This window comes from Schistosoma mansoni, assembly GCF_000237925.1.
Source record: "Schistosoma mansoni, WGS project CABG00000000 data, supercontig 0176, strain Puerto Rico, whole genome shotgun sequence".
Lineage (NCBI taxonomy): Eukaryota > Metazoa > Platyhelminthes > Trematoda > Strigeidida > Schistosomatidae > Schistosoma > Schistosoma mansoni.
The window spans coordinates 525,319-545,261 of NW_017386060.1; the positions used below are offsets into that span (position 1 = coordinate 525,319).

The following is a 19,943-nucleotide window of genomic DNA, read 5'->3' on the forward strand; positions in this document are numbered from 1 at the left end:
TCCAAGCATCCTGTTGATTGAGCTTGCGACGTCATCACCTTTGAAGTTGAGATTTATAGATAATGGTTTTTTATTGAATGTAATCAATTCCATCTTGTTTCCTTTAGGTTTTTTTGTATTTGTCAATAAATTTATGTATGTAGCAGTTGTCTCTTGGGCATTTTTCAATACTCATCAATTCTTTCTCCAGTTTGCCCGTAGTACATATCCTTTATACTCTATAAAATATTGTTTTGACCAATGCTTTGGTGAGGATTGGATAGCAAACTAAATACGAATATGATAATAATAAAATAATGATAATTTCAGGTAATATTATTCGAAGCTGTGAATTTTCCTAAGCAATGAAAAGTTGACTACTGTCACTCTCGAGAAATAAATCAGGTTTGAGTTTTTCAATTGCTACTGCTTTGGTTTTGCCTCACTCCGCCATATGTTTTTCGAATTCCACTTTCAAACAACCTCATAATTGTTCATGCATAGACATATTATATGGTTATTATTAATAATCTTTCTGACTCTAATTCCTTCCATCATCAGTGTCGATCGCTTCAAATTAGATCATACTTTTATGTTACACCTCAGTACATATGTTTGTGATCAACTGATGAGAAACCACGAAATAAAATGAACTCATACTATTCTGCTTCAGTTTTCGTTCTTTCTTTAATGAGATACTTAACAGTGACCGAAACAACACATAAGATTTATACATTTAAGATAAAGTACGTTTAAGGAATATGAGTTTACTCGATCCCTTAGAGAAAAAGCTTCAAGAGCAACAGTTAATAACATCATACTTTTCATGCACTTTTATGCGAACATGTTAATTGAATAAGCTTTGAGATTCTGTATTAAATTGATTCATGAAATGATCTGAAATTTCTGGGTGTAAATTGCGTTAGTGTCATAAATTTTGTTTAGAGATTAGCATAATATTGTAAAAGTCATTGTTAAGCCTACAGTAAAGTCAAATGTTACTATCAAAATAACTAGAGAATAAAATATCTCAGCCTAATAAACATAGAGCTTGCATTTCTACACCACTCATTTGTTTGGAAACAAATACCACAAGCTGGAAATAAGTTGCAGTATTCGTTACTTTAAAAATAATCAATAGTGCATTTTCACGATATTCACTTTTATAGAATATAATAAAATAACAGTTTTGATTTACCACCTACCTCTATAGGTATGAAAACTCTCCCGTTTGGTCTCAATGTTATACGACTTGGCTGCAATACAAGCAAACTAGGCTTGGTTGCATTGATCGTTAGTAGCTTAGTAACAGTAAACTTTCCATCCATTACTTTAAGATTCACTTGGCCTGTAGGAAGTCCCATATGTTTAAAGTTTATAAGACCATTAGTTAATTCAGAATATTTGAAACGTCGACTGACAGTCATATCAAGATTTTGAATGAAATATCCCAAACTTGGATATATAATATCTTTTCTTTGGAAGTTTTTGTTTTCTTCCCAATAAATCCAAAAATCACCCCTTTTATATATCAATTCATTATCATTATCATTATTATCAAAATAATCGTTCTGCAAATTCTTATCTTTATCTATTATTTTAAATGATTTACTTAGTGTGTTATTTGTTTTGTTAAATTCAACAAATAAAGGAGTTATATACAAATTCGGAGGATTATCATTCACTGGAATAATACGAATCCGAAAAACAGAAGTAACTGGTTGACCAAACAGTTCATCTACTGAAGTATGCGTTAATCCTGTTAAATGTACGGTTATATCGTCATTAGTATCATCATATGAATGGCTAATCGGTGTTTGACGACAAAAAAATTGAAATTGAAAACTATCCTTAAATTCTTCTTCACCATTATGACGATATATTAACAAGTTATGACTAATTAATTTGTGATTATATTCTGTCAAATTGATTAAATTGGTTAAAGTTGAATTATATGGTGATTTTATTAAAAGTGTACCATGTTCGGGTAATGAGAGAATTTGAAAATATAGATCATAGTCTTGAAATAGATCATCAGATGATTTTTGTACAGAATTGTTTTGACATTGTGAATGTTTAGCATAAAACAACTCAGGTGTTAGAATCAGATCTCCACCTTCCTCTACAATTCCACCTCTGTTTATAATTGTAGGACTAAATTTATTAGTAGAGATTGAAGTAGCGCTGGATATTTTATTGATGACTATTCTAAAATCGTATATTGTCTTAGGTTGAGCTCCTTCTACATTAACACGATATTTGAATTCATCCATTAGACTGAAACGTTTAGAACTTACATCTGAAGTCCTCTCCAAACTATCATCTAGTACACGGCGAAAGGTGTAAAATAAATTTCCTGCTCTTAAGTCTTCTTGTGTAAATTTTGAACTAACACCGAGATAAATTTTATCATCCAATTCCTTGTTTGTATTTGTCTGCTGACTGCTTCGATTAACTAGAAATAAGTGTCCATGCATCGGAATTTTTGTTACAGTAAACCATATTAGCGAATCTTTCTCCCATGGTTCAGCTCTGACTTCTAAATATCTTGAGTCCAGTCGAGCTGTACGGCCTTCCATGCCAATGAGGTGTGGGTTTATTTTATCATTGACAGTACTTACATAAATTAAAAGAGGTCTGTTCACGGTGATACTTATATGAATTCTGATAAAGTTCACTGGCAAAACTAACCTCATGATGTTAGATTTTTCCAAATTTCTAAAACAGGCTATATGTATGCGATCATTAAACGCTATTTGCATACTTTCTGGTTGAGCTACAAGGCTAATATAACGAACCTTTTGTTCAATTACTTGTAATCCACTAAATGTAGTTGTTTGTTTCCATGTTGCTCGGTCATCGTCTACTTTTATTTGTATAATCCCATATTTAATTTGTACAACATTAAACTGGTAATGTGGAAACGTTACTTGGTTGAAGTCATTTATAATATTACCACTTGATGATGGCAATAAATTAGATGAATGTATAGATACCGCTCTAACAGGTACACTGTTTACTGCTGGAAGCGTAAATGTAGGTATCATATTTCCAGTTTTATTAAATGAAGACATTTTATCTTTGGTTTTAATTATTGAACGTGGAGAACGTAGTGAAAACTTCCTAAAAATATAATGGGGAAAAACGTTAACAGGTAGAATTGTGAGATTTTTATTTTTGGAAATACTTTTTGCTCCCAAAGGAGAGTGAAATACTTATGTGCATCACAGTGGTAAGGTTAAGTGATGTTGATCACAACGTTATAGAGACAATAAATCATAAATTGAAATTCGTCACATTCTTACTATTATTATTAAGTGAGAATCTTAAGTAATACACTCCCATAAATACTTTGGAGACTAACCTAAGACACGATTAGAGAGTTGAAAACATTAACCTTTGCTTTAACCTACAGGAAAATGCGTGAATTATAAAGTAATCTGAATGGCTGATATAAATGAACTTGCACAGTTGAAAGCGTAGTTCATTAATATGCATCATAGAATGTGAATATTAAGGGATATCTTCAAAAATTGTGAATAATTACTGATAATATAAGGGTTATTTAGAACGAAAAATGTCAACTTCCAAAACTAATGTTATTGGTTGAATATTTATTATGTTACCTATTCTTTCTAATAGATCCAACTCCTATATTATATGAATTACTGGATAAGAATAATGAATTTTTCTAAAGCTTTAGACATTATTTGACAAGTTTTGATAATGGATTCTGACATTAACTTTTAATTTTTTATTAAACCATCGATTAAAGTTTACTTCCGTAATTATAGAGTCGATCTCGTATTGATATATATGGGAAGCTACGAATTATTTCCCCTGACACAAATACCGCCCCATTGCTAATGACAGAACATCTCTTTCCAAATCCGCTTTTTGAAAAACACTAGATTAGTTCAGAGAGAGTTGTATAATTCTAAACAGATTATTAGTTTCATAAAGAAACAAAAGAATTAATTAGTGATAAATAACATGAAAATGAGATGACTGAGGGTTCAGTTGGCAAATGTTCCAAAATATCTATTCATTATTCTTTTTTTCCGAAGCTTACATAGTTTTAATTACAAATGATACATCATGGTCCAGCTGCATACTAGAGGAAATAAATCTCATGAAATAACACGACCAGCAATCATTAACACTTGGAAGCACTAGACGGTCGTTTCATCCCAGCATGGGACTCCTCGGCAGTGCACATTCACGATCCCGCATCGAGGTTCGAATCCGAGACCTTCGGTCTTGAGCGCTAACGCTTAACCTCTAGACCGCTGAGCCGGCACCTAATGGTGTTAATGTCTAACTTCAACCAATTCACGAAATTGCGCGATCATCGATTGTTTGAGGTAGATACCTGTCTCTAAATGACACGGATTAGCTCCACTAGTCACGGCTTCTCACTAGAACTCCGACACTGCCGTCCAGTGCCTCCAGGTTTTCACTAGTGGTCTAACATTCATCGGTTCATGATCTCAATCAAAAACTCAACAGTCTTCACAACCCTATACTGATAATGCTCAATACTTTTGGATTCAAAAATATCTGTATTCAGAAACATCTTACATTTCTTGATTTGTTTAACGATTCAATGTTTCTAGGTTTTGACATGAAGAGCAATTGTATTAACGTAATACATAATGGAAAGATGAAACATTCTGATTACTTACAGTATTTTAAACGATCTAGAGATTTATAAGATTTTTTGAATTGACTTAAATTACTGAAAACCTTAAACCTGCGTAACAAAATAATTTGTCGTTATTATTAACACTAAACTTTTTAAAGAAATAAAGGAACTTACCGAAAAAGAAATAAATTTAAATACTGTTCAGTGTTCATGTCATATTTTATGGATGCTTTTAACATGTAGTTCCTGATACAATACGAACAAAAGTATATATTGTTTCCATTATTCATGAATTCACGCCTTTCGACTTCTGAAGTCAGATGACGTTGTATATTTGAGTATGTTGGAGAATTCATAGACATTTTAGATACATTGATATGCTGAAAATGTATAATCAAGACGTAAGAGTTAATGAAACAAATTCATATTGCTTATTATTATTATTTATTTAATCTAGTTTTTAACTTTGGATTTTGTTGTGTAAAGTTACTCTTTTTTAATAAATAATAATAATGAATGATAAACTTCTTGCTATGGTACTGTCTCGGGAACTGCCTAATCTTCTGACAAGATTTAGTGGAGTTTTAATTTCGGGCAGAAGTTCGCAGATAAATCAAACGAAGATGTATCCTGTTATGAAACTGTCCTAAGTGTTTCAGCTAGTACTACACATACTGAACAAAATAGCTAATCGAAAAGGATTCTTAAACAGAGATTATTTACTCTACTAGTTTCATTTTCAAAAATGTGGATGGGTAAATTTTGAGTTTAGCAGAAACGACTAGCTGTGATTTTGCTAATATGAAAACGTTTGATAAATTCATCCCTTTTATGATAGTAAGCATACAGTACTGAAGAAAACTACTTATAAGTTAATGTATCTAAACGTTTTCTGTCATTATATAATTACATATTAGGTCCTTTTTCATCACAAAATTTCAAGGAAACTCAATGACAAACTTCATCGTATAACCAAACAGATGAAATGCCACGAAATTCAGGAAATCTGTCAACTGTTCTATCACAAAATAACCATAATTTGTGAACCAGAATAACTGTGTCCATTGGTACTATTATTAATATTAAGTCTATCAATTTTAGAAATAATGGAAGTTTGGGAATGGTATGGATTTACTAGCTTATATAATGTAATAAGAATCTCAGTTTGTTCAATTTTGTTTGTTTGCCATATCAGTCTTCTGACTGAGAAATATAATCATAGCCATTTGTTGGAAAGAAATTAAGAAAAAACCTCTCCACATCTATTACAGGGTCAAAGTTGATTACGTAGAATCCACCCAAGCAAACAGATATTCAGCAACCTAATAAACTAAATAAACTGAGGATCTGAACAAAAATGTGGAATAGCTTTGACAAATGTATTACTGTAACCCCAGACTTTGCTAGATTTTTTAAATAAAATGAAGATTACAGGTTTACTTCTTACATAGTTATTTGTTCTGAAATTATTAAGTATCACTTCATTCACACACTTATCAACATATTCGTAGTCTAGTGAAATAAGTAGGAATATGACAAACAAGAGATTTTAGCAAAGGCTAAAAACTAAAAAAACATCTATTAGCAAATCATTCTGACAATAGCAAATCTAAAACTAAAAGCATGAAAGTAGTATGGTGAATACAGCAACATGAATTTTAGGAGTCAGACACAAAATCCTCCTGAATAGATTTAAATTTTAACCAGTTTATTGAACGAAAATGGTGAAGGGTTAGGAATGGCATATTATTTTTTTATATTTTTCTTTCACTTGTTTAACCACCCTTATTTTAAATGGCCGACACCAAAAGATCTGCCTCACTTGTTCTTTAATGCTATTAGTAAAATCATTCGGTAAATCTGCTTGGTGTACAAGATGTTTATTTGCATGAGGTACTAAGCAAAACAAACTCCAAGAAGTGATAAGCACAAACGTGTCCAAACAGTTATAAACGAGTAGCGCAATAGTGTCCGTGGTGTTAAGATGAATCAATAATTTCTTTGTACTGATGACTGTTTTGATTTTGAATTCCAAATACAGTACACTCGTTCGTGCTCATCTAATATTTCTTGATTAAAATGCGTTATTGCTGGGATTATTAGTTCATACTATAATTCAAATACTTTAAATCACCACAGTATCCTAAAATAAAAATTTATCAAAGTATCGGCCAAGATGCTATGAAACATAATGATGAAATATCTGTTTTGTATGGCTTAGGTTGTTATGCACCCTAAAAGGTATAAACGTTATCAAAAAACATGAACCCTTGACATTTTCGTGATTTCATAAGGCTTAACTACATGAAACAGGATTTGCGTAAAAGATGAATGAAGTTATTCAGTCGATGAAGATATCAGCCATTCAATGAAACACTACATAAATAAATTGAAATAAAATAAGGTCTTATTTTGATGTCTTTGACAGTGTGGAATTATTGAAAATCTAGATCATTTTTATCTCTTCTCTCGCCTTCTTAGTCGACATGAAGTTCAAACTTGTGCCCATAGACTTAGATGCCCGTTTATCAGATAATTTTGCGTCGAAACTATGTGTCTCCTTACTTTCTGTCTTCTTTTCAATTCAATACGTTCTTTTTAAATTAAAGGGAAAATGAAGACCGAAACAAACATTTCTAAGGAATAAAAGTGATTTGATGTTATACTGTCTAAAAACTATGAAAAATAATTGGTGCTATTAGATAAAAAGTCATAGTTAACATCCGACATTACCGTAGTTCAATGCCAGTTTACAGCGTTCATTTGTCTGTTACACCAAACCTTATTTTTACACATATATTTTGAAAAAAAAACAGATTTGTTGATTAAAAAAATAAACCTTAGCAGAGAAAAGTGACTCAAATAGACCTCTCAGTATTAGTTCAGTTAAATCAAAAATTTGGGCTTGTAAATATACAAATACCTAACCTACCAGAGTCTTTCTATATTACACAACAAAGGTGAAAATAAAAATGATTATCTCAAGCTCAGTTACTTCACAACTATAATATTTTAAGCCTACTGTTAAGATGGGCATTGCTTTTTCTAATTCATCAGCTTCCATATTATTAGGTTAATTTATTATTGTAAATTCGCAAGTTATGACAACTAAACTTGTGTGTATTCGGGTCAAGATAATATTACTTAGGTAAACATATATACAGATAAGTTGGTTTAAGACTTACAGCAGAACCAAACAGCACATGTTTTTCCATAGACTCAGATAGGCATAAAGTGGATCACTGAGGACATGTTGTCTCCTATATCAACCACATTTTAGGGTTTGACCCACTAATCCCCAGTAGGACTGCATATTTATCACAATTTACCATCACAGTCCAGAAATTGAAAAGCAAGGTAGTCATTTAGAAACTTTATACATTTGATTATACAATACCACATAACCACTATATCATAAAAATTTCTGCTTTATAAGCATCTTCTGTCCGCCTATACATCAATTTATTAGTTTTAAAAGGAGGTGAACAATTTACTATTATGTATATCGATCCTTTGGAAATGTGTATAATCATAAAAGCATTACTTATGCTACTAAACAGATAGTAAACAATTGAAATAATTTGGCGTTATAAAAAATCTACCCAACGATTACGAGGAAGTTAGGGAGCCACTTGATTAAATAACATAAAATCGTGATAGTCGACACGACTTTCTAAGTAATCTCCTGCAGCAAGGTCTATGATTTATCTGTTCTAGAAGAAACAAGGATACTTTTCTGGACATAAGATTTAAAAACAAAAAGAAGTGAACTTAAAGATACACACAAGCATATTTCTTTAAACCAAAAACTCTAAGACCAACCAAACTAAGAATACTTTTACTTCAATAATCAATGAATCAAAATGATTGAAACATATGGACATCCAATTCCTAATAGTTTGCAAGTGTGGGCCCCACATTAGGATTATTCAAGGCCTTAGTTGCTGCAGCAAGCATACTGCCATTAAATCATACAGTGAAATATCTTCAATAAATCGGAATTATGGTTAGTTAACAAAGTGATAAACTTATTGTCTGACCTCATCCATTGCATCCACTACATTTTAATAATTTTCCTTAAGCGTTAAGTCAAAGTTCACAAAGACATGTCTGTTGGCGCACCAGTATACGGAGTCGAAGACTGTTCAGAATGTTGGAAAGATATTGCTGAAGGACAATATACTTTCCCCCACTTTACTATCCCCTTTGGAATGGAAGCGTATAGTGTAATGAAGAACTACGACTGTTTGACTCCTGAACCAAACACTAGAACTAAATGAGCTGTCTGTTGATCTGAAAACTATATGAGTACTGAATTCTGAAGATTTGTTACACTTGCAAATATATCTGTAGAATGTTACAATCATGTAAAAACAAACAAGGTTTCAGCAGTGGAAGGAAAAACTTCTGCTACATGTCAACACGAATTCCCGAATAACACTTTAAATTCCAGCTTAAAATTAGGTTGACTCGACAAAAATGGCTAGGGTTAAGAACAAACCTTGCAGAAACGTTCGAAAAAATTCCAAAAGTCGGTCGGTACTTCCAGGTTATTGGTAGTTTGACGGGCAATTACCATTTCATCATCCTCAATTTCAGGTTTATTATGAAATTTGTGATCACAGCATGAAAAGTAGCATCCGTAAAAATCGAAATAGTGTAGTGAGTTGACTTTAGCTTTTTCATTGGTAAAAGGAACAGATGCAAAACCATTGTAGTCCAGCAATTTATTAAGAAACATAGCTACCAGCAAAAAGAAGCATATACGTAGCATCATTCAACTCTCTCACTGAAATCGATCATGTTTCCACCACTAAAAATCAGGACAGAACAATAATCCAGAGAGTAACGATAAGCTGTTCTTACATTTAAATAAGTCATCATTGAACGTCTCGTGTGACTAACTGCAGATTTAAACAACAACATTTCAAATACGAATTTGTTCAGCAATATCATGGAATCTGTCTTTGGCACCTACCTCCTTTTTTCACTCAAAATTTAGGACGTGTACACGATCAGGCTTGTCGAATTTGTGAACGTTTTCCATTGCCAATATTTCATTTATCGTTTCGAAACAACGCCGTAGACGAACTGGCTGCATCTGCCTACCACATCTTAGAAATTACGAAAAGCCGAGGTCTTTCCCGTTAAAGAAAAACCTCAAGCGACCCCGACTGACATAATCAAACTATGTCACACACTTACACGCAACCTTCGATTTCGTAATGAACGTAGACGGTCACAAACCCCGCGAAGAAGCGTTTCACGTAGGCGATCTGTCTCTCGACCACGAGAATTTGATAGCCCCAACTGGTGCTGGTATCATAACCAGTATGGCAAGTCTTCTAGAAATTGCAGGAAACCCTGCAATTACTCGAACTCCAAGTCGACTGACACGAGTAAAAACTCGGGAAACTTCCCTGCCGTCACGCGTTAACGGCAACCGTAGCCAGCGAACATAGCCGCCTCTTATACGTCACGGATGTGACTACGAACGTCCGCTACCTCGTCGACACCGGCGCAGAAGTTAGCGTTCTTCCCGCGAATTCCAACGACAGACTCCACTAGTCTATTTTAATCTTACAGGCGGCAAACGGAAAACCGGTTACCCTGTATGGTAAAAGGTACGTCTACCTTAACGTGGGTTTACGCGAACCCATCCACTGGATTTTCGTGGTTGCAGATGTCTCTATGCCAATCATCGGTATAGACCTGTTACAATACCACAATCTACTCATCGACACACACAAACGATGGTTAATAAACAGTAACACTAAGTTATCTGTTTGCGTAACTCCGTTTTCTGGTTGCAGATTATCTCCAGTCACAATTAATCACGCCATAGACCCCTTATATCAACCATTACTTGATAAATACCCTGGAATATATCAACCGCAACTGAAATTGCCGTGCGTGACCAGCAATGTTACACATCACATCTCGACTACAGGACCACCTGCATCCTCGAAAGCACGCCGACTGGCCCCCGAAAAGCTTAGGAAGCTAAAAACGAATTCGACCACATGATAAACTTAGGAATAATTCGACCGTAAAATAGCCCATGATCATCCTCCTTGCACATGATCCCTAAAAAAGACAGCAATAATTGGCGTCCAATTGGTGATTATCGGCGTCTGAATGCTAAAACCACTCCCAGTTGTTGCCCGTTGCCCCATATTCACGATTTGACAGCTACATTGAAAGGTACAACTGTCTTTTCGAAAATCGATTTCGTTAAAGCTTACAACCAAATACATATGGCTGCTGACGACATTCCGAAAACCGCCATTATAACTCCTTTTGACCTCTACGAATTTTTACGAATGCCATTCGGCCTAAGAAACGCGGCTCAAACCTTCCAAAGGTTCATAGATGACGTATTCCGAGGTCTCAACTTCGTACATACGTATGTTGATGACTGCCTTATAGCAAGTCCGGACAGAGAATCACATCTCAAGCATCTGGACATTGTTTTCGAACGGCTCCAAAGTCATGGCGTTACTGTAAACATTCAGAAATGCCGAATCGGAACAAACTCCTTAGACTTCTTAGGACACACTATTGATGCCCAAGACATCCGACCTCTTAGAAGCAAAGTGGCGGCCATTCTGGATTACCCAGAACCGACCACCATTAAGCAATTGCACACTTTTAATGGCCTTGTAAGTTTCTACAGACGGTTCATACCTAAATGCGCATCTCTTATGAAACCGTTAACCGACCAACTTCGTGGAAATGCCAAATCAATCAATCTAGACGACACCGCTCGAAAAGCATTCTCCACAGTTAAGGAACATATCGCTAAGGCAACCCTGCCCGCACATCGGGACACTCAAGCGCCCATTAGTATCGCCGTAGACGCATTCGACTCAGAAATCGGAGGAGTCTTACAATAATTGGTTAACCACTCTTGGCAACCATTAGGATTTTTCTCGAGACGATTGCTAGACGCTGAATCTAAGTACAACGCGTTCGGTAGGGAACACCTAGCTATGTATTGTGCTGTACGACATTTCCAACATTCCATTGAAGGAAAAGAATGCACTCTTTTTACCGATCACAAACCTCTTACCTTCTCTTTGAGCTCATCCTCAGACAAGGACTCACCCCGAGAGTCTCGACAACTGGACTACATTTCGCAGTTTACTTCAGATTTACAACACATTTCTGGAGCAAACAATGTAGTTGCAGACGCTTTGTCTCGTATAGGTTCCTTGAACAGCTTCCAAGGAATCGACCTTCTTAAACTCGCTCAGCATAAAAAAGAAGACACTGAGTTTCAGCACAAGTTATCCTCGACAACTCTAAAACTGCGTATTAAGCAGATGGGAACAGGTAAGAAAGCCTTACTATGTGACACATCTACAGGTAGGGATCGTCCAATCGTACCAAAACATCGACGCAACGTCTTCAATACATTGCACAATCTTTCTCATCCGGGTGTTCGTGCATCCACCAAGCTTATAGCCGAACGGTTTTGCTGGCCTGGTATTAATGAAGACGTGAGGGAGTATACATGCTCCTGTGTAAGCTGTCAGAAATCTAAGGTAATCAGACACAACGAATGTCCCTTAGGCCCTTTCAAAACCCCTGATGCTCGTTTCGACCATGTTCATCTAGGTTTGGTAGGACCCTTACCCGATTCAAATGGATACTCATATCTCCTAACATGCGTAGGCCGTTTCACTCGATGGCCAGAAGCAGTGCCTATTAAGGACATCACTGCTGAAACAGTGGCTCGCACTTTCGTCGAACGATGGGTAGCAAATTTCGGCTGCCCCTCAACCATCACTACAGACTGTGGACGCCAGTTCGAATCTGGACTTTTCCGTTGTCTGACCACACTATTAGGAATCACAGGCCTCCGAACGACCGCCTACCACCCACAAGCAAACGGGTTGGTAGAACGTTTTCATCGACAGCTAATAGCTTCACTATCAGCTTCAAACGTTTCACAGTGGACAGACGCTCTTCCACTCGTCTTGCTGGGTACCCGCAATGCAGTGAAGGCTGACATTCGATACACTGCATCCCAACTCGTTTATGAAACGACACCCCGACTTCCAAGAGAATTCGTTGATCTTCCAGCTTCTTCATTGAACATGGATCTAAACTCTTACACGAGCAGGCTTACAAAGGCAATGCGTTCAGTTAAACCTGCTTACACTCGACCGCAACCAACTGATGATTTCGTTCAACTTGACTTACGACATAGTACACATGTCTTAGTTCGTCGAGACTCACATCGACGACCTCTCGAATCAGCATACGAAGGATACTTCAAAGTTCTGCAACGTGAACCTAAGTACTATATAGTCGATAAGAACGGCACGAACGATAGCATCAGTATCGATCACCTAAAAGCAGCGTACTTAGAAGGAAACCCTAACTACGTCGATTTTCCTTCAGTACAATCGGATGACACGGCTCCTAAACTTGTAGTACCCCACAGGACAGCCGATGCACATCTTGATACTTCGTCAACGTCGGGAAATAAACTTAGGACAACACGTTCTGGAAGAAGAGTAAGATTTCCAGAACATTTAAACGACTATTGCACGTAGGACACAAACTTTGTCTTGAATTCCCTTTGTATTATTTATTATAAAAAAGAGTTTTTTAATATGCTCATTTTTATCTATTTATTCCAAAAAAACAATTTTTTCACTTATGAGCGTGTATATTTCTTTATATATAAAATACCCCAAGAAACCAATTTTTTCCAGTCGCTTTTACGTTGTCGCAAACGTGTTGGTTTATTTACTTTTTTTCCGCTCACCTTGTGTCCTTACGCAGGTACGTGTATTTCGACATGCACTCACACGTTCTATTTTTTTCTTTTCCAGGACGGCTGGAAAAGAACGATGAAGTTCACAAAGAACCGAATTTTTCATTGTACTTTGTTTCCTTATTACTATGTTGTAATTCATGGTCCCTGAGTGTAAGGAAAGACGACCAGATGCTGCTAAACATAGTAAGCTATCAGAAGAGTGTTTAACAATGACAAACTCGTTGGGTTTAAACTTCTGGCTGGCCACGTCGTAGGGTCATCACTACCTCACTAGGGGGGAGTGATCTGTAGCTGCAAATAATTCCCCAAAATCAATAGCTTTTTAAGTGTTCGACATTGGATGCTGACCACATTAGTTTAAGTGGCCTTGTTTAACTGAGGGCGCTTGGTCATGCATCCGCACTAGATCACGTTATAGCTCAGCGTGGGAAACATTTCCTACGTTCACTAGCCAGATTAGAGCAACCGCTTCTCGATATATTGATGACGCATCAAATATATTATTAAAACCTCTTCGCATCTGACTTTTGATTTTAACCAAGTGGGGGACGATTCGGATATAGAAGGTGTTACTGGTTAATAGTTGTCAAAATACAATACTGGTTGTATCTACAATGTTTTGCTGCAATGGTCCTCAAATAGATGTTTGGTTTTTAAACATATCGAAAGTACTTACAATGAATTATTGACTATCACGGTTTTGATATGGCTAGCAACCAACTAAGACGAATTTATAGAATATGTGAGTTTCTATTTTGGTACAAGAATAGGGATTCTATGGATAACCGAATGGCTCCTGTGATAATTAGCGGTCTGAAGGTCTCAGTTGTTTGAAATAGTTGCCTGCAAACTTAGATAGGTCTATACGTGTTACTAGTAAGCCTCAGTCTTCCAAGTCCCAAAATTACTCAAATGTTGAAGAATACTATTGAGTTGTCATTCTGTAACGGGACTAGTTATTAAGAAATGCCATTTTAAAGAATGACACCTGAATCACTCAGGTCTTCTAGGCTAATTACAAGATGCATTCGATTGGGAGTTAACGCGGTAGGATAAGTGCTAAAAAGTCGTATACCTCACCATATTTTAAACCATAGCGTTAGCTCTACTAGTGGGTAATTTTCCTCCAACATGCTTCTATTTCTTTACGGTTAGGGTTTGCTACTTCTGAATTCCCCTAATGTCCAGAGGTCGGTCAGTCGATAGGTGATGTGGCTCTGTTTAGTTATCTGGTAGAGGTGGAATGAATAATGAATAGTTATCTCATAACTGTCTCAATAGAATATTTCAAAGACAGGCTGTTCTTGTTTACCGTTTCCAAATGAATTATGACATAAAAGAGGAAAGGACTGACAGTAGAGCAAACGTTGGGAACAAGTTACCTACCTTGCAAACGTGTTTTGAGAAAGTAGCTAAGAGAATAACTGCCAATTTTGAGTGTGTCAAAAACTGGTTGGCAGAGCAGCAGTTTCGAAGGACCTGATTATCTTCTGGTACTTTAGTGCAAGTAAAACAAGTAAGTGTATTGCTTTAATATCTACTCCTTATTTAGACATGGATCAATTAATGTGAGTAAACCAAAACTATAGTTGTCGAGGGAGTCTTATGTCACACGGAGGGATTTAACCTGACCGTCTCAGATTCTTCTTGTGTATCTTCCTCGAGTACGTAAATTATCTGCATATTTCGTAACTACAATTTATACTAGTGGAAGCAACTGGTATGAGTTTGCCAACTAGTTAGAGGTACCTTTGTTTGTTCACTTGAAGTCATTTGGGGATCTTTGAGGATGCTTATCCATTATTTTTTTGTTTCAGAATCACATATATGGCACACACTCACAAATCTAACGCCTTAACGTCGACCAATGTCTAAGCGTACGCATTTACCAGCATCATAACCCTCTCCTTGTCGGTCGATGATGAATGTAAACTTAGTGAGCTGTTCCATTAGTCAGATCTGTTCAATAATTGGCTGATATGTTTGTGAAGACTGAATTATGAAATTTTCACCATTCACTAGTGTGATTTTTCTAAACATACTTGTGTAGTACTCTTGATATAAATCGTAGTCTTAAAATATAAATCGTACCTGTAAAAATGGCATTTATCTACAGTCATAAATTGATGATAGGAATTATAATTTGACGATGACTCAAGTGTAAGAAACTCTGACATATAGGATAACTGCTTAGTTCTCTACAATTTTAGGACGATCCCCTCCAGGTTTCGAGATAAAAACACCAATCAGAATAGAACGCCCCTTGACGAGATATCTGCATCTCGCTTGTAGTTGGCTGTAGATATGGCCATCACAATCATTTGAACCTCAATTTCGGTGTGACCAATTTGCTACATTACCTTTTTGGTCTTTTTGAACAAAGTTAAGTTTTACTTGAACATCAAACTTAGAGGTTGTCATTATTGTCTCTCTCATTTGGTCGTCTTTTTGTAAATTGATAGCTGTGATTTGTTCACAGGAGAAAGAACTGTGTTGCTCACTTGACAGATGCGCATCTTCCTCTTTCGATGAGTACTTGGTTTATAATTGTTGGTGACCCAATTACTTGATGATTTTCATTCTAATTGTATTGTACTAACGAATGAAAGTGAGCGACTCTGTAGAATAATAACAATATATTCTTAAATAGCAGTGTGTTACATGTATTATGCCGGTTTACAGGCGAGATCAGATTGTTGCAAATGCTGCTGGTTTCGCCCTAACACGCTACTCAGTGGAGTTCATGTGTTATAGGGGCAACTGGTTATATGATCAGGGGATAGATAATGATGTTAGCATGACTTACGTTCAATGTAAGAGTTGGGGCACTTTGTGGAGGTTGAGTTGCGACAAGCGAGTGTTGGTCGAGGACGAATACGACTTAAGTCCAGAGATGTTTGTAGTAGGAAGTAATGAGGTGAATTCATAAACAACCAGCCAAAGACGTCATCGTTAACATATTATTTTGTGCCTTCTGATCCCAGATAAACTTCCGAAATACTGATGACGGCGCACGATGAAGTCATATGTTCGACATATGTTTTCGTTGGCATACTGTGGGGGTGCTGAGACTGAGAAAGGAAAAGGCAAGGGTAATAAGCAGAACAGTCAGTGCTCATGACTTGTAAAGTTTAGTCATTAGTGACAGGATATTTGATGCTTGACTACCTCAACCTATTCTCTTGTATTAGGTCAATTTCTGAGCAAATATATTTCCCCTAGACCACAAGGATCGGTAATTTTACTAAATTATGGTTTAGGACAGTATTAGTACACGTAGCAATGCTACTAGAATGATAGGCCTATTCTACAGTTGTGGATTTGCCTTGATGTGACCACGTGATCGATCATACCTTACTTGGAAGCCACATCGTTAACTAGACTGGTTCGTACCATCGTGTTAATAATTGATTACGTTTGAAGAATACATTTGCAATGGGAAGGGAATTATATGTTTTGTAAGGAAAGCAAGAGGTTACATAGCGATGACCATACAGTGGTATTGTTTCTAACCATACGGTCATCGAAGCTTAACATAACTTGGAAAAGTTACATTCAACATTAAACGCGGAGACGTCGGGAACGGTGAACTCAGGAACATTTTGATCAGTATGAAATGACTCAGCCTAATGGGCGTGCCCATTAGATGTAACCTGATCCCATTCACAATAAATATATTGTTCCATCTACAGTCTAAATGTGTTCTTTAGATGCGCTAAACATCTGCTGATATCACGATGGGATGGGTCACTGTAGACAATTATGTGACTTCTACGTAAATCCCATAGATTGGGTAGTCACATCATAACAATCTACAATATTAGGATCAGATCTATCAATACAGTAGCAAAGACAATACCGAAAAAGACCTTAATTGTAAAACCATACTTTCATGGCATCTGTAGAACTAACATATGTAACGTACAAAGTATTATGTATCCAAGCCTGCAAGGACCCGATAAAGTAGGTAGTTCATGTAAAAGCTAGAGTTTAATAGACAACACAAAGGGAGGTGGCTGGTTATATATTGGCGACACGTCTGCTGAAATAAAACTGACACTTGACAAGAACGCACTGCTCGGGCCTGAGTCAGCAAACGACCTTGGGGTGGATAACTCGCGCACTCCTGACTTCTCTGAAAGTACCCCTACTAAGGGATTTAGAAAAAGAAAAGTGACCGGTTTCATTCATCGTAGATCCTTAGAGACGAATCTGGAATCATCATTTACAAGATATATGTAAGACTGCTCGTTGAATACTGCTCGTTCGGATTTCTCAACTTACTCCTATTTGAAATACTGAAGGTGTAGTGCGCACAACAGTATTGCGCTCGTTAAATCCTTGAAAAGGACAGACCTTTTGACTACCCTGGCCGATGCCATACTTTAGGATTTGAACTTTCGCGGAAAAAAAATGCCCATCTTTGATTTTGACTCCAGCCTTTCGCTAAAACTTCTTTGCTCCTTTTATAACGTAGTTAGTACTTGAGGCTCATATGTATTACGTTCGTGATAAATCACAACTGAGGAGGCAATCGATCAGTGATATTCAACCTGTCCTCCTATGCTCGTCCATCTCAAAACTGGAGTTCGCAATTTAGCCCTGGCCTCATTATTCTGCTACGATAATCTACCACTTGTTAACTTGGCAAGTAGGCGAAGTCAATCGACGTTCGAATAAGAAGTCCTCACCATGAATGATTAAAAAAACTGTTAATCGGCATCTAGAAACCAAGAATATTGTTGCTTCCTCAGTGCAAAATGGATATGTCTCTTGGGATGAGTACAGGGGTGCGCAGCAATATGGGTGGAAGGATGTGACCATAGCCACATCAGTGAACAGTTTTAAGAAGAGGTTGAATAACGACAAACTCATTCATGTTGTAGATCATCAACGTTGATGATCTATGTCGAATGATTGAAGGCCTACTCGAGTAAGACGGGAACGATGTGACGGACAAGCTAACTTCGAAGTCACACCTCGTGACCAGCACATTACGTGGATTGCTCCATCGACGTATCAAGGGACCTTGGATGCTCTGAAGACTGTACAACACAAAGGACGGTATTACAGGAATATATTAGTTATCACTGCCGCATGGGCCAGTCCATGGCGTATGATTAACTGATGCGCGTTGATTGTCCTTGACCTGGACGAGGGATCGATGATCTGTTCGATATTTAGTGACCTAACTGCCGGATGATTTGGCCAGGGTTCAGTGACATTTCACTGGCCCTACAATGTCTTCAGTAGCTGTACCTAATGCATGTGTGTTAGTAAACCGATCACTGGAATAAATCGTTTTTCAGGTCTTTGAAATTTGTGCAGGCCTAATTAATTTTAGTGGACACACCCTTAGCGAAAGTCACTTGGTCAAGAATCTAATCCAGGCCGTGTCTGCGTATACAGTGATGCCCACCTCCTACAACCTTAATTATATGGCATCATAGACTTGAGGCAGTACTTAAACGTCAAAAGGTAAGTCCAAGGGAGTAAATTAGTTTTTACTAGCTGTTCCGAAAGATGGTGGATACTATAGAGTATTTGCTCCATGGTTGGAGGCGTTTTAAATCATGCGTTACAGTACCATATTCCAGCATTTGAGGAGACCTCGTACTTGTGTCCATTCTTTTTTTCTTAAAAGTCTTGATTTAGTCTACATTACTCACGTAGCTAAAATAAGACTTACTAACCTATCTTGCCCAAACTCATTGTCCGATGCTGAGTACGAGCGTGTATCTACGAAAACTCTGGAGTTACTAGCAGACTCTTTTGAACAACTTCCGGAACGCTTTGCGTTAAACAAAGAGTATGATGTCGAACACGCCTATGGTGTTTTAAAGATCACTTTTGGTCCTGAAGTTGGTACTTATATTATTAATCGTCAGGCCCCAAACAAGCAGTTATGGCTTTCTTCTCCTCAAAGTGGCCCTAAACGTTACGATTATATTCCGTCGATGCGCCTGTGGATCTATAAACATGACGGAAAGTCTCTCCATTCTCTTCTCAGCGAAGAGATCTCTGCCATCGTAGGTGGTCCTGTAGAGTTTCAAACCTGAGATCTGCTTTTCAGCTGATCATATTTTATTTTGTTATATGTTTCCACCCTTAGAAGATACTTTCACTGAACTTGTCAAACTCATTGATGTTTGTGTATGTTCAGTCATGTTTTGTTGCGGTTCTGCTTCTGGCAATCGGAACTATCTGAGTATTAATACATTGAATACGATAGATACGTTGTTGTACATATAAATTACGATATTCGTTTCTTTCGAAATGATTTGATTTTAAAACTCGTACTTACTTTTTACCTGTGTTCTTAAAATTCGTATGATCTGTCAGTGACACATTCGTAAAAGTCTGTAAATGAAAGTGTCTATTTTTGATAGCTTTTAACACTAGGCTAATTTGAGATGTACTTTGTGCCGTTATTTTGTATCGTCTGCGTACAGCTATATTGGAGGCGATAGTCTAATATTTAGGTCATTAGTTCTCGTCCACTGGACCACCACATTTTAGTCCATCTAA

The 19,943-nt window shown here is 36.7% G+C and overlaps 2 protein-coding genes across 2 annotated transcripts in view; one reads left to right on the top strand and one right to left on the bottom strand.

Moving 5' to 3' along the window:
- Smp_137200 (hypothetical protein) overlaps positions 1 to 9,365 on the bottom strand; it is a gene marked incomplete at both ends in the record, with an annotated part of 41,755 nt that extends 32,390 nt beyond the window's left edge. The window contains 3 exons of the mRNA XM_018796198.1: positions 1,185 to 3,102; positions 4,799 to 5,004; positions 9,126 to 9,365. Of these exons, the coding sequence (XP_018646914.1) occupies positions 1,185 to 3,102; positions 4,799 to 5,004; positions 9,126 to 9,365 (2,364 nt within the window). The remainder of the gene's footprint in view (positions 1 to 1,184; positions 3,103 to 4,798; positions 5,005 to 9,125) is intronic.
- Positions 9,366 to 18,988: 9,623 nt separating this feature from the next.
- On the top strand, positions 18,989 to 19,725 carry Smp_137190 (frataxin homolog, mitochondrial precursor,putative; the record flags this gene model as incomplete). The annotated part of the gene is made up of 1 exon (XM_018796209.1): positions 18,989 to 19,725. One exon carries the CDS (start codon positions 18,989 to 18,991, stop codon positions 19,472 to 19,474), a length of 486 nt encoding a protein of 161 aa, XP_018646915.1. The 3' UTR covers positions 19,475 to 19,725.
- Between the last annotated feature and the right edge of the window lie 218 nt (positions 19,726 to 19,943).